Here is a 16,053-nt window from a genome sequence, read left to right as displayed (position 1 = left end):
AAGAAAGCAATAGCAACATACTAAACGATCGGGTGCTAAGCTAACGTAATGGGTCAAGTCAATCACGTCATTCTCCTAATGAGGTGATCCCGTTAATCAAATGACAACTCATGTCTATGGCTAGGAAACATAACCATCTTTGATTAACGAGCTAGTCAAATAGAGGCATACTAGTGACACTCTGTTTGTCTATGTATTCACACATGTATTATGTTTCCGGTTAATACAATTCTAGCATGAATAATAAACATTTATCATGATATAAGGAAATATATAATACTTTATTATTGCCTCTAGGGCATATTTCCTTCAGGGGGAGGGGCTGCGCCCCCTCCTTCCTTCTCTTCTCTTTTCCCTTTCCTTGACTCTTACTCCTATTACTTGGAAGGGGGGATCCTACTCCCGGTGGGAGTAGGACTCCTCTAGGGCGCGCCATAGGAGGGCCGACCCTCCCCCTCCTCCACTCCTTTATATACGGGGGCAGGGGGCACCTCTAGACACACAAGTTGATCTGTTGATCTCTCCCAGCCGTGTGCGGTGCCCCCCTCCACCATATTCCACCTCGGTCATATCGTAGTGGTGCTTAGGCAAAGCCCTGCGTCGGTAGCAACATCATCACCGTCATCACGCCGTCGTGCTGACAGAACTCTCCCATGAAGCTCTGCAAGATCGGAGTTCGCGGGACGTCATCGAGCTGAACGTGTGCTGAACTCGGAGGTGTCGTACATTCGGTACTTGGATCGGTCAGATCATGAAGACGCATGACTAAATCAACCGCGTTGTGCTAACGCTTCTGCTTTCGGTCTACGAGGGTACGTGGACACACTCTCCCCTCTCGTTGCTATGCATCACCATGATCCTGTGTGTGCGTAGGAAAGTTTTTGAAATTACTACATTCCCCAACAGTTACAGGTTAGAGGTATTACAATATTTTCATTAGAGAATTGGGAAAATAAGCTAGAGGAACATAAGTCGATAATTGGAATGTGGTTTCTCTAGAGCTTATTTCCATCATAATTTCTCCAGGTTGTTTCGAAGAAGCCGTCAAAGTTGCTTGTGCACAATCTGGAGCTCAAGGGAATATATTGTTACCTATGAACGCGTTCGGTACGCTGCATACAGCCCAACCAGACCCGGGCGATGAAAACAAACTTGTTGGTTGCGTCTGCGGAGGCCTGGCTCACACACGAAACTTAAAGCACCCCAGAGCCTGGCTCACTGGAAATGCTCGATCAGCCGTTTCCAGCGATCTAGACCGAGTCGGGCACAAAAATAGAACACAACGTAGGGCGTGGTGCAAGGGGGGATCGAGGCAGAGATGGCGGGAGAAAGAAATCGGTGGAGGCGGTATGGCGCGAAATATAGCCTCACCCCCCATTTACTCGCTCACCCCTAGCTAGCTCTAGGACAAGCCCTTCCTCTATTGTTGGCACCGGCGGCTGCAGTTACTCAGATCTGCGGAAGCGACGGCGGCAACAACTCTCTCCGGCAGCACCAGATTCTTCTCCCCTTCATCTTCAACTCTGTATGGCCATCTTCGTTTCAGCCATGCCCCTGTCCCACCGCGAAGCTGGTAAGCAACATACAACCCCCCCCTTCCCTTCTCTGTTAGGTTGTTTGTTAGGACGGTGTAGGATCGATTGCGCCAGTGGTGACCGCACCATGGATGTCACCTAGGTTGTGGACGAACAGATGAAGCTTGCAATTCAAACAGCATCGCTGATAGCTGTGGTTCATGCCTGGATCATGTTGCTCCATAAAAGAGTTGTTCATCGGAACAAATGTGTCATACAGTATGGTCCAATGTCAATCCAGGACCATGCGAGGATAGTAAATATGGACTACATCTACAACTGCAATGACACCGAGGCTCTGTGGATGCTTCGAATGAAAAGAGCACCTTTCGTCAGGCTTGTGCAGATGTTCAAGAGCAGGGGGCTACTAGAAGATAGCATCCACGCCGTTGTGGAAGAGCAAGTTGTCATGTTCCTCCATGTTGTAGGTCATAACCAGAGGTTATTTAGGGTGATCCACAAGACGTTCAAGAGATCAATGGAGACCATTATCAGATATTTCATGCAAGTGTTGTATGCTGTTGGGGAGCTCAGAGAAGAGATGATCGGGTCACCAACCGGACAAACTCCTAGCAAGATTCGCACTAGCCCAGGATTGTATTCTTATTTCAAGGTGAGCACCACTCCTAATTCATGCCTTGACATGCTTGTATTGTTCTGTTATAGCCATAACATTATCTCTTCATGCCATTTCAGAATTTGCATTGGGGCAATAGATGGTACTCATGTCACTGCTCGAGTGTCGAGGTCACAATCTGTAGCATACAGGGGGAGAAAGCAATACACAAGCCAGAATGTTCTTGTTGCTATTGACTTCGATCTGAAGTTCACATATGTGCTAGCTGGCTGGGAAGGATGAGCACATGATCCTAACATTCTAAGTGACAGCATGAGTAGACCTGATGGCATCAATATCCCCGATGGCAAGTTCTACCTAGGAGATGCTGACTATGCATGTCAGCTGGGTGTTTTTCCACCCTCAGGAAAACCAGATATTATCCGAACGAGTTCTCTTGCAGGAACTATCTTAGGACTTCACATGAACTGTTTAATCTCAGACACTCCACCCTTAAGAGTTATGTTTGAGAGGGCATTTGGAACTCTAAAGAATATGTTTAAGATCCTGGATCAGAAGCCATTCCACCCTTAGCCTACCCACGTTAAGTTTGTTTTTGCATGTTGCATCCTTCATAACTGGATCCTACAATGGGGTTGTGATGAACTTGTGCCGGAGGAGAAAGATGAGACATATGATGATGTTGTCAGCTCCAGCCATGGTGTGGAGGCGTTTGACAATGAAGCCTGAAAGAACAAAATAATAAAGTGGGCTCAGGCAATGTGGGATAACAGAGGTCAGACAGGGATCTGAAAAAGAAGAAGAGACAACATCATAAGAGAAGAAGAACCACCAGTAGAGCAGCAGAAGAAGAAGATGATGATGGTGCTGATGATGATGAAGAAGAAGAGGATGGACTATCATTTAGTTAGCATCGATGAACTTTCTCCTATGTAGCCATATGGCTCTTAATTTGTACCAATATTTTTTTGTAGCTAGGATAAACTGTCATTTGTTTTCTAGCTAGGACTGAAGACGATGTTCAACCCGTTTGTGTTTTAAGATCATCACTAGTGAGGAGTGGTGATCACGCCTTATGCCATTTGCAACCAAATAAAGTGTAGTTTGTCTAACAATAGCGACGCAGACAACCACACACCGCGGTAAAAATTACTTCAGCCTCAATGTAGTCAACCAAACTACATGCATATGTTTGATTTTTGCATACATTAGCTCAAACAGGCAAAATTCCTAAAAACAAAGATGTCAACCAAACGCGTCATATGTGGATTTTGTCCTTCTTGCATCTATGGTCTGTCTAATTAAATCTAGCTGAATGAGTACATGAAAAAATGAGTTCTGTACATAATTTAGTTGTGTGTATTCCCTCCAGCCCGGCTGAGTAGAAACACGGATGTTTGGTTGCAACCCTGGCTGAGAGGGATGCATGCAACCAAACCATGCCCATGAAGAACTAGCTCACGTTGGTGACGTTTGCTTCCCGGGAAATCACATAAGTTGTAGGGGCAAGGCAGAAAAGCGAAAATCCCCGGACCTGGATTCCAAGAGAAGTGCGATCCCCCTATTCCGCGGCGTTGAGATTCTCTTCATGTCGCGGCGTTGGGATTCTCGAGCTTGCCGTTGCCGGCCGGTGCAACGCTGTCTCGAGCTGATGAGCTCCGCCCGGCCAAACTCTGGCAGCCTCTTCGATAATTTCCAACCACGAAAGATACGTAGCGGCCTCGCGCTCCGACCGGGACGTGTGCCTCTCTGACAAACACACGCAGCCTGTGGCGCAAGCTGATTCACCGTCGGCACCAAGAAAAATACATTCAACTTTGTCGACCTAGTACTATACTGTTCCTAATTAATTTCCTCAACGTCGCTGTGGCTGTGTATGGTATTGCTACGGTTCCTGTTTCCCTCCCGCTGCCGTCCCAGCCGGAGCTAGTCTAGCAAGAGCAGTGTCGCATAAAAGGTATAGCTAGCTCAGTCATCTTGGTACCCCTGCATCATGGCTGGGAGCATCTCCTCCGCGCTGTTGCTCCTGCTTAACATGGCGGGTGCGCTGCTCGCTCCCTCTGCCAGCGCTCCCCAGAGCCTGCCGGCCTCCGCCGATGACGACGGGGACGTCGACTTCTTCTTCTTCCCCTTCCTGGTGCGCTACAAGAGCGGCCGCGTCGAGCGCTTCGTGGGCACGGACACCGTGCCGGCCTCCCTGGAACCCGCCACCGGCGTGGCCTCCAAGGACGCGGTCATCGACGCCGCCGCGGGACTGGCCGTCCGCCTCTACCTGCCGAGCCTCGGCAACAGCACGAGGACGAGGAGCGGGCGCGGCGACAGGCTGCCGCTGGTGGTGTTCTACCACGGCGGCGGGTTCGTCACGGAGTCTGCCTTCTCGCCGACGTACCAGCGGTACCTCAACGCGCTCGCGTCCAAGGCCGGGGCGCTCGTCGTGTCCGTGGACTACCACCTCTCGCCGGAGCACCCCCTCCCGGCGGCCTACGACGACGCGTGGGCGGCGCTGAGATGGGTGCTCGGGAGCGCGCGGTCCGGGGCGGAGCCCTGGCTGTCGCGCCGCGCCGACCTGACGCGGCTGCTCCTGGTGGGCGACAGCGCCGGGGGCAACATCGCGCACAACATGGCGATGCGCGCCGGCAGGGAGGGCCTGGACGGCGGCGCGGCCATCAAGGGCATAGCGCTGCTAGACCCGTACTTCTGGGGGAAGCGCCCGGTGCCGTCGGAGACGCGGGACCCGGAGGAGCGGCGGTTGAACGACCGTATATGGAGCTTCGTCTGCGCGGGGAGGTACGGCGCCGACGACCCGGTGGTCAACCCGGTGGCCATGGCGAGAGAGGAGTGGCGGCGGCTGGGGTGCGCGCGCGTGCTGGTGACCGTGGCGGGGCTGGACGTGCTGAGCGCGAGGGGCCGCGCGTATGTGGAGGAGCTCAGGGCGAGTGGGTGGGGCGGCGAGGTGCGGCTGTACGAGACGCCCGGCGAGAACCACGTCTACTTTCTCTTGCAGCCGGACGGCGAGAAGGCGGCGAAGGAGATGGACGCGGTGGTGGCCTTCATCAACGGCGACCGGTCACCCGGGGGCTCGAAGCCAGAGGGTTCGGCCAAATACACAAATTTCTTAGGAACTCTCGCAGAAGGACAGGAGAAGAACAACGATAAATGGAAATCCAGTTGCGAGTGAAAATAACAAATTTAGCCAGCATTCACGGTTAAATTCTCATTGTGTTAATTCACGTTTGGATGTATCGTTCTCGTTTCCATTGCAGGAGTATTGAGTTTTTTTTATGAAAGGCACTCCGCGTTGCTTTCACTGAATACTGGAGCGGTCGTATTATTACCCCTAAGGGCGCGCTTGGAATGGTTGTAAGTAAATACGGGGATGTCCAGAAGAAGAAAAGAAAGGCCATCGCCTCCTGCCGTCAGGGCGACTTCCTCCTCCGCCGTCCTCCGGCGGCTCCCCTCTGCTGACGACCTCGATCGTCGGTGGTGAGGGGGGTCGCTGGATCCACGCGTGCGGATTGTTTTAGGCCTTAGTTTATTAGAGTTTTGGGTTGTTCATCGTCATGGCTTCGGCGATTGATGGCGGCGGCGACTAATAAATCTTCAGATCCTTCCCCAACGAGACGATCCGCTTTTAGGGTGGATTTGGAAACCGGACTGTTCAAGCAAGGATGGTGCGGCGGCGGTGGCATCCTCGTGGTGGACCTGTGTCCTCGGGCTTCGCTGTGCGACGGCGTTTGCTCCAGCGCCGGCGTGGAGCTTGGGAGGTAGTCCAGGAGCGGATGCAGATTGTGGTCTGCATCGACGACATCTGCAAGATGGTGGATCTGGGTTCGTGGTTCGTGGCATGCAGGTATGGTTTCCTCCTCCAACGTCTTAGTTGGGCGGGGGTGCCAGATCTGGAGTTCGATGGCGTGTCCGGAGTGTTGCCCCGGCCTGATTCGTTCAACGGCAATGGTTTCGCCTTTATCGGCGAGCCACCTTGGAGGTCCGCAAAGCTGCATATCAGCGATGGAGCCGCGTCGAGCTCGGGTGTGGAGGTGATCCGTCATTTTCTCCTTTGGTGTCTGCTATGATGGTGCCAGAGGCAGGTGAAGGACGTTGGTGTCAAGCTCAGAGGATTCTGCAGTCTTGTTTGTAATTTTACTTCTTGCTGATGTTCCTGTGTGCAAAAACTAGCGTTCGGCTGTCTTTTCAGTTTTGTCAGGTCGGCATGTACGTGACTTGTACTATGGTCGTTATGATATAAATAAGACACGTATTATCATGAAAAAAATACGGGGATGTTTTCTTTACACTTGTATCTTACTGGCGGCGTAGCAAATTTCGGCTGGAAACGAAACGACGAGCCGAGGCCTGTATTTATTTTACAGGTGTATTAGAGGAAACACGACAATTCAATCACGGCCTAAGTGGTTCCTTGGTCGCATGAAGAACAAACGAAGAAGAACGAACGACCAAGGGTGTGGCTAGATCACAGTAAAATGACATAACATGTAAAAAAGAAGAAAGAAGAAGGAAATTTTGCATACATCTCAATGTAAGATATTGTGAATATATCAACTGGGACATAACAAAGTCTCAGTCGAACGACAAATTGAGCGTCAACATCTTTCCAGGTTATCAACGCAGTCAAGAGTTATATAAATTTGCCAGGCAAGGGCATAACAACAGATAGACTGCGATGGTACATATTACTCATAAAACAACATTAATAAGCATAGAAGGACCGGAGAAGAAGAACGAAAAAAGTAAACCCAGTTGCAAGTAAAAATTAACAAATTTAGCGAACATTCACGGTATTGTGTTAATTCACGTTTGTATCTATCGTTCCCGTTTCCATTGTAGGAGTATGAGTTTTTTTTTATGGAAGGCACTCCGCTTTGCTTTCACTGAACACTGGAGCGGTCGTATTATTATCATCCCTAAATGGCCTCTTTTTCAAACTTAAGCACGCCAGTGGCTCCGGGGTCGCAAGAAGAACAAACGACAAATTGAGCGGCAAAATCTTTCCAGGTTGTCAACGCAGCCAGAGTTATATAGATTTGCCAGCCAAGGGCATAACAACAGATAGACTGCGATGGTACATATTACTACTCATAAAACAACATTAAGCATAGAAATTTGTAAAACGGAGGCCCAGCCAAGGAGAGTCTCTCCTCTCGAATTACTTCCGTTGGGCAGGCTGCAGAAATGCAATAATGCACTGCGTCTAGTTCTCAATTTCTAAATAGAAAATAACATAATTTAGATTCGGATTTTATACAATGGCCACTTGTGGATGGCATCCCGAACCAGGGCAAGAACAGATGACTCGGAACGGGCATCACTGCTTGAAGCGCTGCAGCGACAAAGATTTATTCAGTCAACTGTAGCATTTTAAACAAGAGCTACAACAATGAACCACGTAAAAGGTTTGCTTTAACTCACATCATTGGGTCCACGAGCATCCTTGAATTGCTCCGATATCTCCTCCCTCGCTTGTTTAGCTGAAGATAGAGAAGCAAAATTTGTCAGCTTTTTAGCACAAATAAGGCATTAAAATTGAAACCATAGTTTCAACTAATGTGATCAACAATGAAACACAAACGCGCATAAAAAATATCCTCATACTGTATAGCATCTTCATAACAGGAAAATAAACTACAATCAATACATATCTGCAATTGGTGTAATATGAAGATATATGACAAATTTCTACCACAAACAAAATGATTTTACATATAAATCACTACAAAAATCAGTGATGCTAACGTTCAGACAAGATATTCTCAAACCAATATTCAGCGAAGTTGGTGAAACATTAATGAGCGACACTCAAGCATTAAGAAATCAGTATAGTGACATTACCTTTAGAAGAGAGATCCTCCAAAGTCCTGTTGGTCCTCACAGCAAACCTCTGGAAGGCACGGCTGCACAGTAAAAATAAACATCTTGCTCAGAACAAACAGCACCAAGGTAACTAAACAGAAACTAACGGATACCAAGGGAAACTCATGGTGCCTAAACAAAGCGGTTAATAATACTCCTCGGTGGCTACTCGACATCAGAGTAAAATATAACAAGATGACACAAGAAAAACTCAACAAGCTCCGCCTCATCCAAAGCATAGGAAACAAACTCAGATACCAGCTCAAGGACATAAATCAATCAGAATTTTAAGAGAAATAACAAAAATTCATTTACAGAGTCAGAATCCGAAGTAAGTCAAGCAGCACAGATCCACCCGAAGCGGACCCTAAGACTGGGGCGACATATGAAATCATCATCCTCTTGGATACTCAATGCTGACACTAAGGCATGTTTAGTAGAATGGTTATAACCATCAGAAGTTTAAGGCAGTTCAGCGAAATGAATTATTGGCTAAGTGCCACAACTCGCATGGATTTGTTCACATACATAGATATCAGCAACATGCAAGTCTAAACAAAGCAGATTAAAAAACATCTTACTCAGAAAGAACAGCGACAAGGCAGGTAAAACAGACAGAAACAGAAATCAAGAACAACGGAAACTATGGTATCTCAAAGTAACATTTAAAGCAGACAAAAATATTTCAGAAGGCTGCAAGAGTGTGGTTCCTGAACAACAGAGTAACATTTAACAAGACAGCACAAGAAAAACTCAACAAGCTCCGCCTCATCCAAAGCACAGGGCACAAACTCATACCCGCTCATGAGGAGCTAAGGCAATCATAATTTTAAAATCAAATATCAAACCAATTCATTTACAGAGCCAGATTCAGAAGTATGTCAATCAGCACAGATCCACCAAAGCGGACACTAAGACTGGGACGACAAATATGAAATCATCACCCTCTTGGAAATTCATTGCTGACATCAAATCATCATTATAGGCATCAGAAATTGAAGGCAACTCAGCCAAATTAATCCTCGGCAAGGTGGCACAGCTCACATGGATTTGCTCACATAGCATGCTCTCTCCAGTTTCCTTGATCAAATTAAAATAATTTAACTGGCTAGGTTAAGGTTTCTCAAATGCAATTTTAATCAAAATTAAACAGGCAGACAAAGGTCGTCAGATAGGAGTGAATGACCATTTTATTCAAGTAATCACAGTTTGGTCATCTGAACTACGCATTTGTAATCATCACCCGAGCTTGCAGACCAATAAAAGAAACTACAAAAACAAACAGAGTTCAACCTCATTGATAATTATGCTTTCCACATGAAGAGAGTTGAGACATATGCTTGTCTATTAGTTTAGTTGAATCATCGGCCAAACAAACAAAAAAAGGGCAAACCAACAAGATAATGTGATAGGAGGACTGAGAATTTGGGTAGTCGGCAAGGCAAACAAATGCCAGTTATGGCTAACAAGACCAAATATCAATCTTCACCGTCCTCCATGGCAATTCTGACAATTTTCTTGAACAGCGGTAAAACAAAATGTTTCCATTCTCCAGAAAAGAGATGCAGTCAAGGTCATCAGATAGGAGGGAAATACTATTTTTGTTCAAATAAGGGGGCAACAAAACCATAAATATACATCAGACAAAAATTAAGACATAATATACCAAAAACCTAGTGCAAATGCTCCATGCACACTCAGTCCCTTAGATGTTCTTTGAATCGTGCGATCATTCCTGCAAGAATCATTACTGGTCTGCTAGAACTCATCGTTTCATGAAAAATCAAATTGATTACCAGCTAATAATCGTCAAACAAGAGAAAGGACACAAACACATATAGTAACTGTTGGGCAAACAGGGAATGAAGCACAACACACAAATGTAATGCGAATGTTGAATAACAACTCAGTCCCTTAGATGTTCTTTGAACTGTGCAATCATTTCCGCAAGAATCATTATAGGTCTGTAAGAACTCGTCACTGTTGCCACGAATACATCATTTCAATCAAACCATGAAACAAAACGAGCCTATCAAAGCAAATAGCTCTGGCAACAGAATTCAGATGACACCTCAACTCGACACCTTTGGTTTACTTCAAATTAGGGGAACCTATCAACCAGAATCATTACAGGTCTATGATGGCCATTCCATATGAAGCACACAAATTTCTAAAAAAACAAAATTGAACATGCAAGAAACTTGTTTACAGAGTGTACATATGTTTGCCTCTTGGGAAACCTATGTGCCGACTCGGTCCCTTAGATGTTCTTTGAATCAAGCGATCATGCTCGCAAGAATCATTACAGGTCTGCAAAGGTTCATCACCTTCGCGGAGGACTCGTTGGATTTGGGGGATTTTAGACCAAAGTACAAAAAAATGACCTTTTTTCCTAATAATGATTTAAACTCAAATCCCAAAAATACAAACAGACCGCACGCATGCTAGAACAAATCATTAACAGCAGCATGTGTGTAAGAGCTGTGCCGCACCCTGCGTCATGGGGAAACCCTGCGAGGGCACATGAAATGGCAAGCCCGCGATACAACGAGATGATGTGGCTTCAAGGGAACGAATCGACCGGAGAGCCGATCCTCCCAAGGACCAGATGACGAAGCGCTACCAATCCGCATGGCATCAATCAAACCAAATCGACGACGAAACCTTCGCGAGACGACGACGCGTAGATCTAACCTAAGTTCTGAAGGGAGGGAGGGAGGGGATGGGGAGGCAAGCATACTTGTTGGCGAGGCCCTCGACGAGGAACTCGTTGACGACGTAGCTCAGCGCCCTGCTGAAGATGCCGCCGCCGGCCATGGCGAAATGGTGGAGCGCGGAAACTTCGGGAAGGGGGCGGAGGCAGGCGACCGGTCAATTGGAACGGCGTTGTGAGGCGAACACTCGTAAAGAATAGCAGTTGGTTGAACTAGACCTGGGGAGCTCCTTTTTTTTTTTTGAGACCTGGGGAACTCCTAGTCGGCGCTGTAGGCGCCCGTTGGACAAGTGGCGCCTACAGCGACCAGCAGTAGGCCGCGGCCCAGTTACAACATTGCTAACAATCTGCTCTAAAATACAGCAGAAAAAAAAAGATTATTCCTGTAGACATTCGTGAATACCGGGATTTGAACTCCAAGCGCAAGGGTCAAGAGCAGTCGCTCATAACCACCAGGTCACGCTCATTCCGTTGACCACAAGTAGGAAAAACCTCTATTTGACCCTTCCTCTTGTTAACATATATTATATATATCCAGTAAAGTATTTTAAAAAGAAAGTATAAATTCGAAACAGAATTCTAAAATATACTGAAAACAGGTACAAAGTTGAAAAAAATAGGTTCATAGAAATTCAAAAGAGTTCGTGGAAATGAAAAGAGTTCAACGATTTTAAAAAAAGTTCACGAATTTGAAAAAAAATCGTCGTCTTGAGAAAAAGTTCACAAGTTTGAAAAAAAGTTCACAGATTTTAAAAGCAAAATCACAAATTTGGAAAAGATTTCATTGATTTTGAAAAAAGTTCATTGGTTTTGAAAATAAGTTCATCAATTTTGAGAAAAAGTTCACCAATTTGAAAAAAGTTCATCCAAATTTTAAAAAAGTTCATCTGAATTGAAAAAAAAATGATTTTAAAAAAGTTCATCGAATTTGAAACAAAGTTCATTGATATTGAAAAAAGTTCACAAATTTGAAATAAAAGTTCACCGATTTGAGAAAAAATCATCGAATATGAAAGAAAAATCGTCGTATTTAAAAAAAGTTCATCAATTTTGAAAAAAGGTTCATCAAACCAGGAAGAAGAGGAAAATATAAAAGAAAAAAAGGAGAGAAAAAAAGCAAAAGCAGGAAAAAGAAAAAGGAAAAAAGAAAACAGGAAAAAGGAAAACGAAGAAAACAGGAAACGAAATATAAGATAAGAAGAGAAGACGATGGAAGATGTCAGATCTAATAGCGGTGGCTTAGTGGCAAGATCTGAGGGCTTGCGATGAACTGGTTGCTAGTTCGATTCCCCCTTTCAGTAGCAATCTTTTTGACATTTCGAAAGACATAGAATGGGCCGGCCCAGCTTGAACTGCTGCAGGCGCCCGTTTGCAAATTGCACTGTAACGGGCGCCTGCAGCGCTAAATAGGAATTGCCCTAGACCTGGCCATATATACATCGATGCCCGCGGGTACCTGGCCCAATTTTTTTTTGAGGTAATGGGTACCTGGCCCATTTGGCAGGTGGTTGAACTAGACCTGGCCATCTGGGTTGTGCTACGCGGGCCATCGCGGGAGCATCTAACTGAAGATTGCTCCTTCCGGAGCCCTTCAAGGGTCACTTGGGGTGGGCTGGGAGTGCGTCACTTGACACGCTCTCAGCGACCGTCACATGTCGTGTTCTGGGCGCTTTCTTTAGTTTTTTTTGCACATGTTTTTGGCTTTTTATATTGGTTTCTTTTATTTTTTTTAGTTTTTTGGTTTTTCACCGGTCTTTTTTAACTTTTGAAAAAGAATGCAAAAAAATGTGTTTTCTTTTTTTCTTTCGTAAAAGGCACGGATTTGCTTTCACGAAAGGCACGGCCATGCCTCTTGGAAACAGAAAAAACACTTTTTTTGCCTTCCGCGAGAAGCACGCCCGTGCCTCTCGAAAACGAAAAAAATGAGTTTTCTTTTTTCCTGCCACGAGAGGCACGGTCGTGCCTCTCGGAAACAGAAAGAATGTGTTTTTTCCTTCCGTGAAAGACACGGATTTGCTTTCACGAAAGTCACGGTCATGCCTCTTGGAAATTGAAAAAAACGTGTTTTTTCCTTTCAAGAGAGGCACCAATTTACTTCTCGTGGATGCATGGATTTGCTTCCGTGAGAGGCACGTCGTGCCTCTTTAGGAAAGGGGAAAAAAGGACTCTCCGTTCAGTATTTTCGTCCGTTTTTTGTGAAAAAAGTTCTTCAAAACTGTCAATATGGGATCTCGTTTTGAAGCTCGACATGAGGAATCCAACGTGAAAATAATTCGAGATTTGGACGAACGGTTTAAGAGATAAAACGTTTTGAATAAACGGATTTACGAAAAAAAGAAAAACTCCCAGATTGCGACTCGCAACCTGGGGAGGTGGGAGTGACCTTTGCAAAGAGTGCTACTTAGGGAGCGTTTGGTTATCCGGCAAGTGCTGGCTTAGCCTGGCCTAGCAAGGAAGCGAGGGATTTGGTTCCCGAGCGAGCCTGCCTCGTATCCTGCGGTTTCCAGCTTTTTCTCCGGTTGACCGAGCTAGCCAAATCGGCTTGCCTCTGTCGGCAAGGATTGCCTTGCCTAGCGAGGTAAGCTGGCTAGAGATCCAAACGCTCCCTTAATTAGTGATTTCGACATATCACACGAATTGACTTCTAATAGCGAGGTTTCGTTGGGAGCTCCTATACAGCGACCTGCATGTTGGGAAACTAGGGGCGCGCCCCCTCGCTTTCACGTGCGTCTTTGGGCTGGCCTAGGTATGGGGCGGGGTTCCCTTTTTTTCTTCATTCTTTTTTTCTTTTTGTGTTTTTTTTCTTCTTTAAAATGTTTGGGATTTGAAAAATAATCAAAAATGTTCATAAATGCAAGTAATATTCACGAATTCAAAAACATGTTAAAATTTTTGGAAAAATGAAAAATTTACGAATTTTGATGAGAATTTTTGTATTTGTATGAAAAAAATTGAATTCCAGATGAATAGTTTTTCACTTTTGATGAATTTTTTTATTTGATGAAAAACCTTTAAATTTAGTGATTTTTTTTGAGTTGGATGAACAAATTATGAATTTGAGATTTTTTTGAATTCAGTGAACATTTTTTTAATATGATGGCATTTTAAAAAATACATGGACATTTGTAAGGTTTCGATGCATAAAATTTGAATTTCAAAAAATGTTCCCTGATTTGAAAACATGTTTGAATTAAAAAAATCACCAATTGAAAAAATGTTCCCAAAATTTAGAAAATAATAAAAACGAAAATTAAAATAGAATCGAAAAGCCAAAAAATAAAAGGAGAAAAAAACGAAAGAAAGAAAAATAAGAAAAAAACGAGTTTGGGAATGTTCTAGAACCTTTCCAAAACCGGTAACGGCTAGCTGGGCCGGCCCAAACAAACGCAGTGTGAAGCTAGGGTGTGCACGCGGTCGCTCAGCAGCGACCCGTGCGCCAATTAGGATCTGTCGGTTTCTTGGCTGTGTCCTCTAGGTTTGTGTCGGTCTGGTTTTCTATGTTTTTTTTCAAGAGAACGAATCCGTTGGGAACAGATGCTATCTCTCTTGCGTTGGTTTTTCCCTTGAAGAGGAAAGGGTGATGCAGCAAAGTAGAGTAAGTATTTCCCTCAGTTTTGAGAACCAAGGTATTAATCCAGTAGGAGACAACGCAAAAGCCATCGAATACTTGCACAAACAAACACCAACTTGCAACCAACGCGACAAAGGGGTTGTCAATCCCTTCTTGGTTATTCGCAAAGTGAGATCTGATAGAGATGATAAACGGTAAAGTAATATTTTTGGTATTTTTGGTTCATGCAACGGAAAGTAAAGATTGCAAAGTAAAGAAAATAGGAAACTGAAAGTGTAGATCGGAAACTTATATGATGGAAAATAGACCCGGGGGCCATAGGTTTCACTAGAGGCTTCTCTCAAGATATAATTTATTACGGTGGGTGAACAAATTACTACCGAGCAATTGATAGAAAAGCGCAAAGTTATGACGATATCTAAGGCAATGATCATGAATATAGGCATCACGTCCGTGTCAAGTAGACCGAAATGATTCTTCATGTACTAATATTACTCCACACATCGACCGCTATCCAGCATGCATCTAAAGTATTAAGTTCATAAAGAACGGAATAACGCTTTAAGCAAGATGACATGATGTAGAGGAATTAACTCAAGCAATATGATGAAAACCCTATCTTTTTATCCTCGATGGCAACAATACAATACGTGCCTTGCTGCCCCTGCTGTCACTGGGAAAGGACACCGCAAGATTGAACCCAAAGCTAAGCACTTCTCCCATTGCAAGAAAAACCAATCTAGTTGGCCAAACCAAATCGATAGTTCGAAGAGGCTTGCAAAGATATAAAATCATGCATATAAGAATTCATAGGAGATTCAAATAATATTCATAGATAAGCTGATCACAAATCCACAATTCATCGGATCTCGGCAAACACACCGCAAAAGAGTATTACATTGAATAGATCTCCAAGAACATCGAGGAGAACTTTGTATTGTGAATCAAAGAGAGAGAAGAAGCCATCTAGCTACTAGCTATGGACCCATAGGTCTGAACTAAACTAGTCACTCTTCATCAGAGAGGCGATGGTGTTGATATAGAAGCCCTCCGTGATCGAATCCCCTTCCGGCAAGTCACCGGAAAAGGCTCCAAGATGGGATCTCACGGGTACAGAAGGTTGCGGCGGTGGAAAAGTGGTTTCGTGGCTCTCCTCGATGTTTTTAGGGTATAAGAGTATATATAGGAGGAAGATCTAGGTCAGGGGGTCTACGAGGGGCCCACAAGGTCGGGGGGCGCACCCTACCCCCCTGGGCGCGCCCTCCACCCTTGTGGCTGCCTCGAGGCTCCTCTGACTTGCACTCCAACTCTCCTGGGTGTCTTCTGGTCCAAGAAAAATCATCGTGAAAGTTTTATTCCGTTTGGTATTCCTTTTCTGCGAAACTCTAAAACAAGGAAAAAGAAAAACTGGCACTGGGCTCTAGGTTAATAGGTTAGTCCCAAAAATCATATAAAATAGCATATTAATGCATATAAAACATACAAAACAGATAATATAATAGCATGGAACAATCAAAAATTATAGATACGTTGAAGACGTATCAAGCGTCCCCAAGCTTAATTCCTGCTCGTCCTCGAGTAGGTAAATGATAAAAACGGAATTTTTGATGTGGAATGCTACCTAACATATTTATCCATGTAGTTCTCTTTATTGTGGCATGAATGTTCAAATCAGTAAGATTCAAAACAAAAGTTTAATGTTGACATAAAAACAATAATAATTCAAGCATACTAACAAAATAATTATGTC

General features: G+C 44.8%; 2 protein-coding genes, 6 non-coding genes and 1 pseudogene across 8 annotated transcripts; 1 reads left to right on the top strand and 8 right to left on the bottom strand.

The window, feature by feature from the left end:
• The first annotated feature begins 3,669 nt into the window (after positions 1 to 3,669).
• On the top strand, positions 3,670 to 5,362 carry LOC123049588 (probable carboxylesterase 12). The gene has a single exon (XM_044472482.1). It carries the CDS (start codon positions 4,145 to 4,147, stop codon positions 5,327 to 5,329), a length of 1,185 nt encoding a protein of 394 aa, XP_044328417.1. The 5' UTR covers positions 3,670 to 4,144; the 3' UTR covers positions 5,330 to 5,362.
• Positions 5,363 to 7,142: 1,780 nt separating this feature from the next.
• LOC123053860 (uncharacterized) lies at positions 7,143 to 10,983 on the bottom strand. The gene is made up of 4 exons (XM_044477445.1): positions 10,760 to 10,983; positions 7,999 to 8,060; positions 7,579 to 7,637; positions 7,143 to 7,489 (listed from the first exon to the last, which is right to left on the bottom strand). Exons 1-4 carry the CDS (start codon positions 10,834 to 10,836, stop codon positions 7,475 to 7,477), a joined length of 213 nt encoding a protein of 70 aa, XP_044333380.1. The 5' UTR covers positions 10,837 to 10,983; the 3' UTR covers positions 7,143 to 7,474.
• LOC123056375 (small nucleolar RNA U31b) lies at positions 8,336 to 8,421 on the bottom strand. Its single transcript, XR_006426757.1, has one exon. It is a non-coding gene; the product is annotated as a small nucleolar RNA U31b (small nucleolar RNA).
• On the bottom strand, positions 8,881 to 8,967 carry LOC123056374 (small nucleolar RNA U31b). The gene has a single exon (XR_006426756.1). It is a non-coding gene; the product is annotated as a small nucleolar RNA U31b (small nucleolar RNA).
• Positions 9,179 to 9,271, bottom strand: LOC123056313 (small nucleolar RNA snR60/Z15/Z230/Z193/J17). Its single transcript, XR_006426737.1, has one exon. It is a non-coding gene; the product is annotated as a small nucleolar RNA snR60/Z15/Z230/Z193/J17 (small nucleolar RNA).
• LOC123056354 (uncharacterized) lies at positions 9,434 to 9,513 on the bottom strand (annotated as a pseudogene).
• Positions 9,711 to 9,798, bottom strand: LOC123056268 (small nucleolar RNA SNORD25). The gene has a single exon (XR_006426698.1). It is a non-coding gene; the product is annotated as a small nucleolar RNA SNORD25 (small nucleolar RNA).
• LOC123056266 (small nucleolar RNA SNORD25) lies at positions 9,920 to 10,007 on the bottom strand. Its single transcript, XR_006426696.1, has one exon. It is a non-coding gene; the product is annotated as a small nucleolar RNA SNORD25 (small nucleolar RNA).
• Positions 10,266 to 10,352, bottom strand: LOC123056267 (small nucleolar RNA SNORD25). The gene has a single exon (XR_006426697.1). It is a non-coding gene; the product is annotated as a small nucleolar RNA SNORD25 (small nucleolar RNA).
• Positions 10,984 to 16,053: the final 5,070 nt, after the last annotated feature.

This window comes from Triticum aestivum, chromosome 2D (assembly GCF_018294505.1).
Source record: "Triticum aestivum cultivar Chinese Spring chromosome 2D, IWGSC CS RefSeq v2.1, whole genome shotgun sequence".
NCBI lineage: Eukaryota > Viridiplantae > Streptophyta > Magnoliopsida > Poales > Poaceae > Triticum > Triticum aestivum.
Note: the sequence above shows the minus strand (reverse complement) of the source record. Positions and strands in the feature narration are given on the sequence as shown.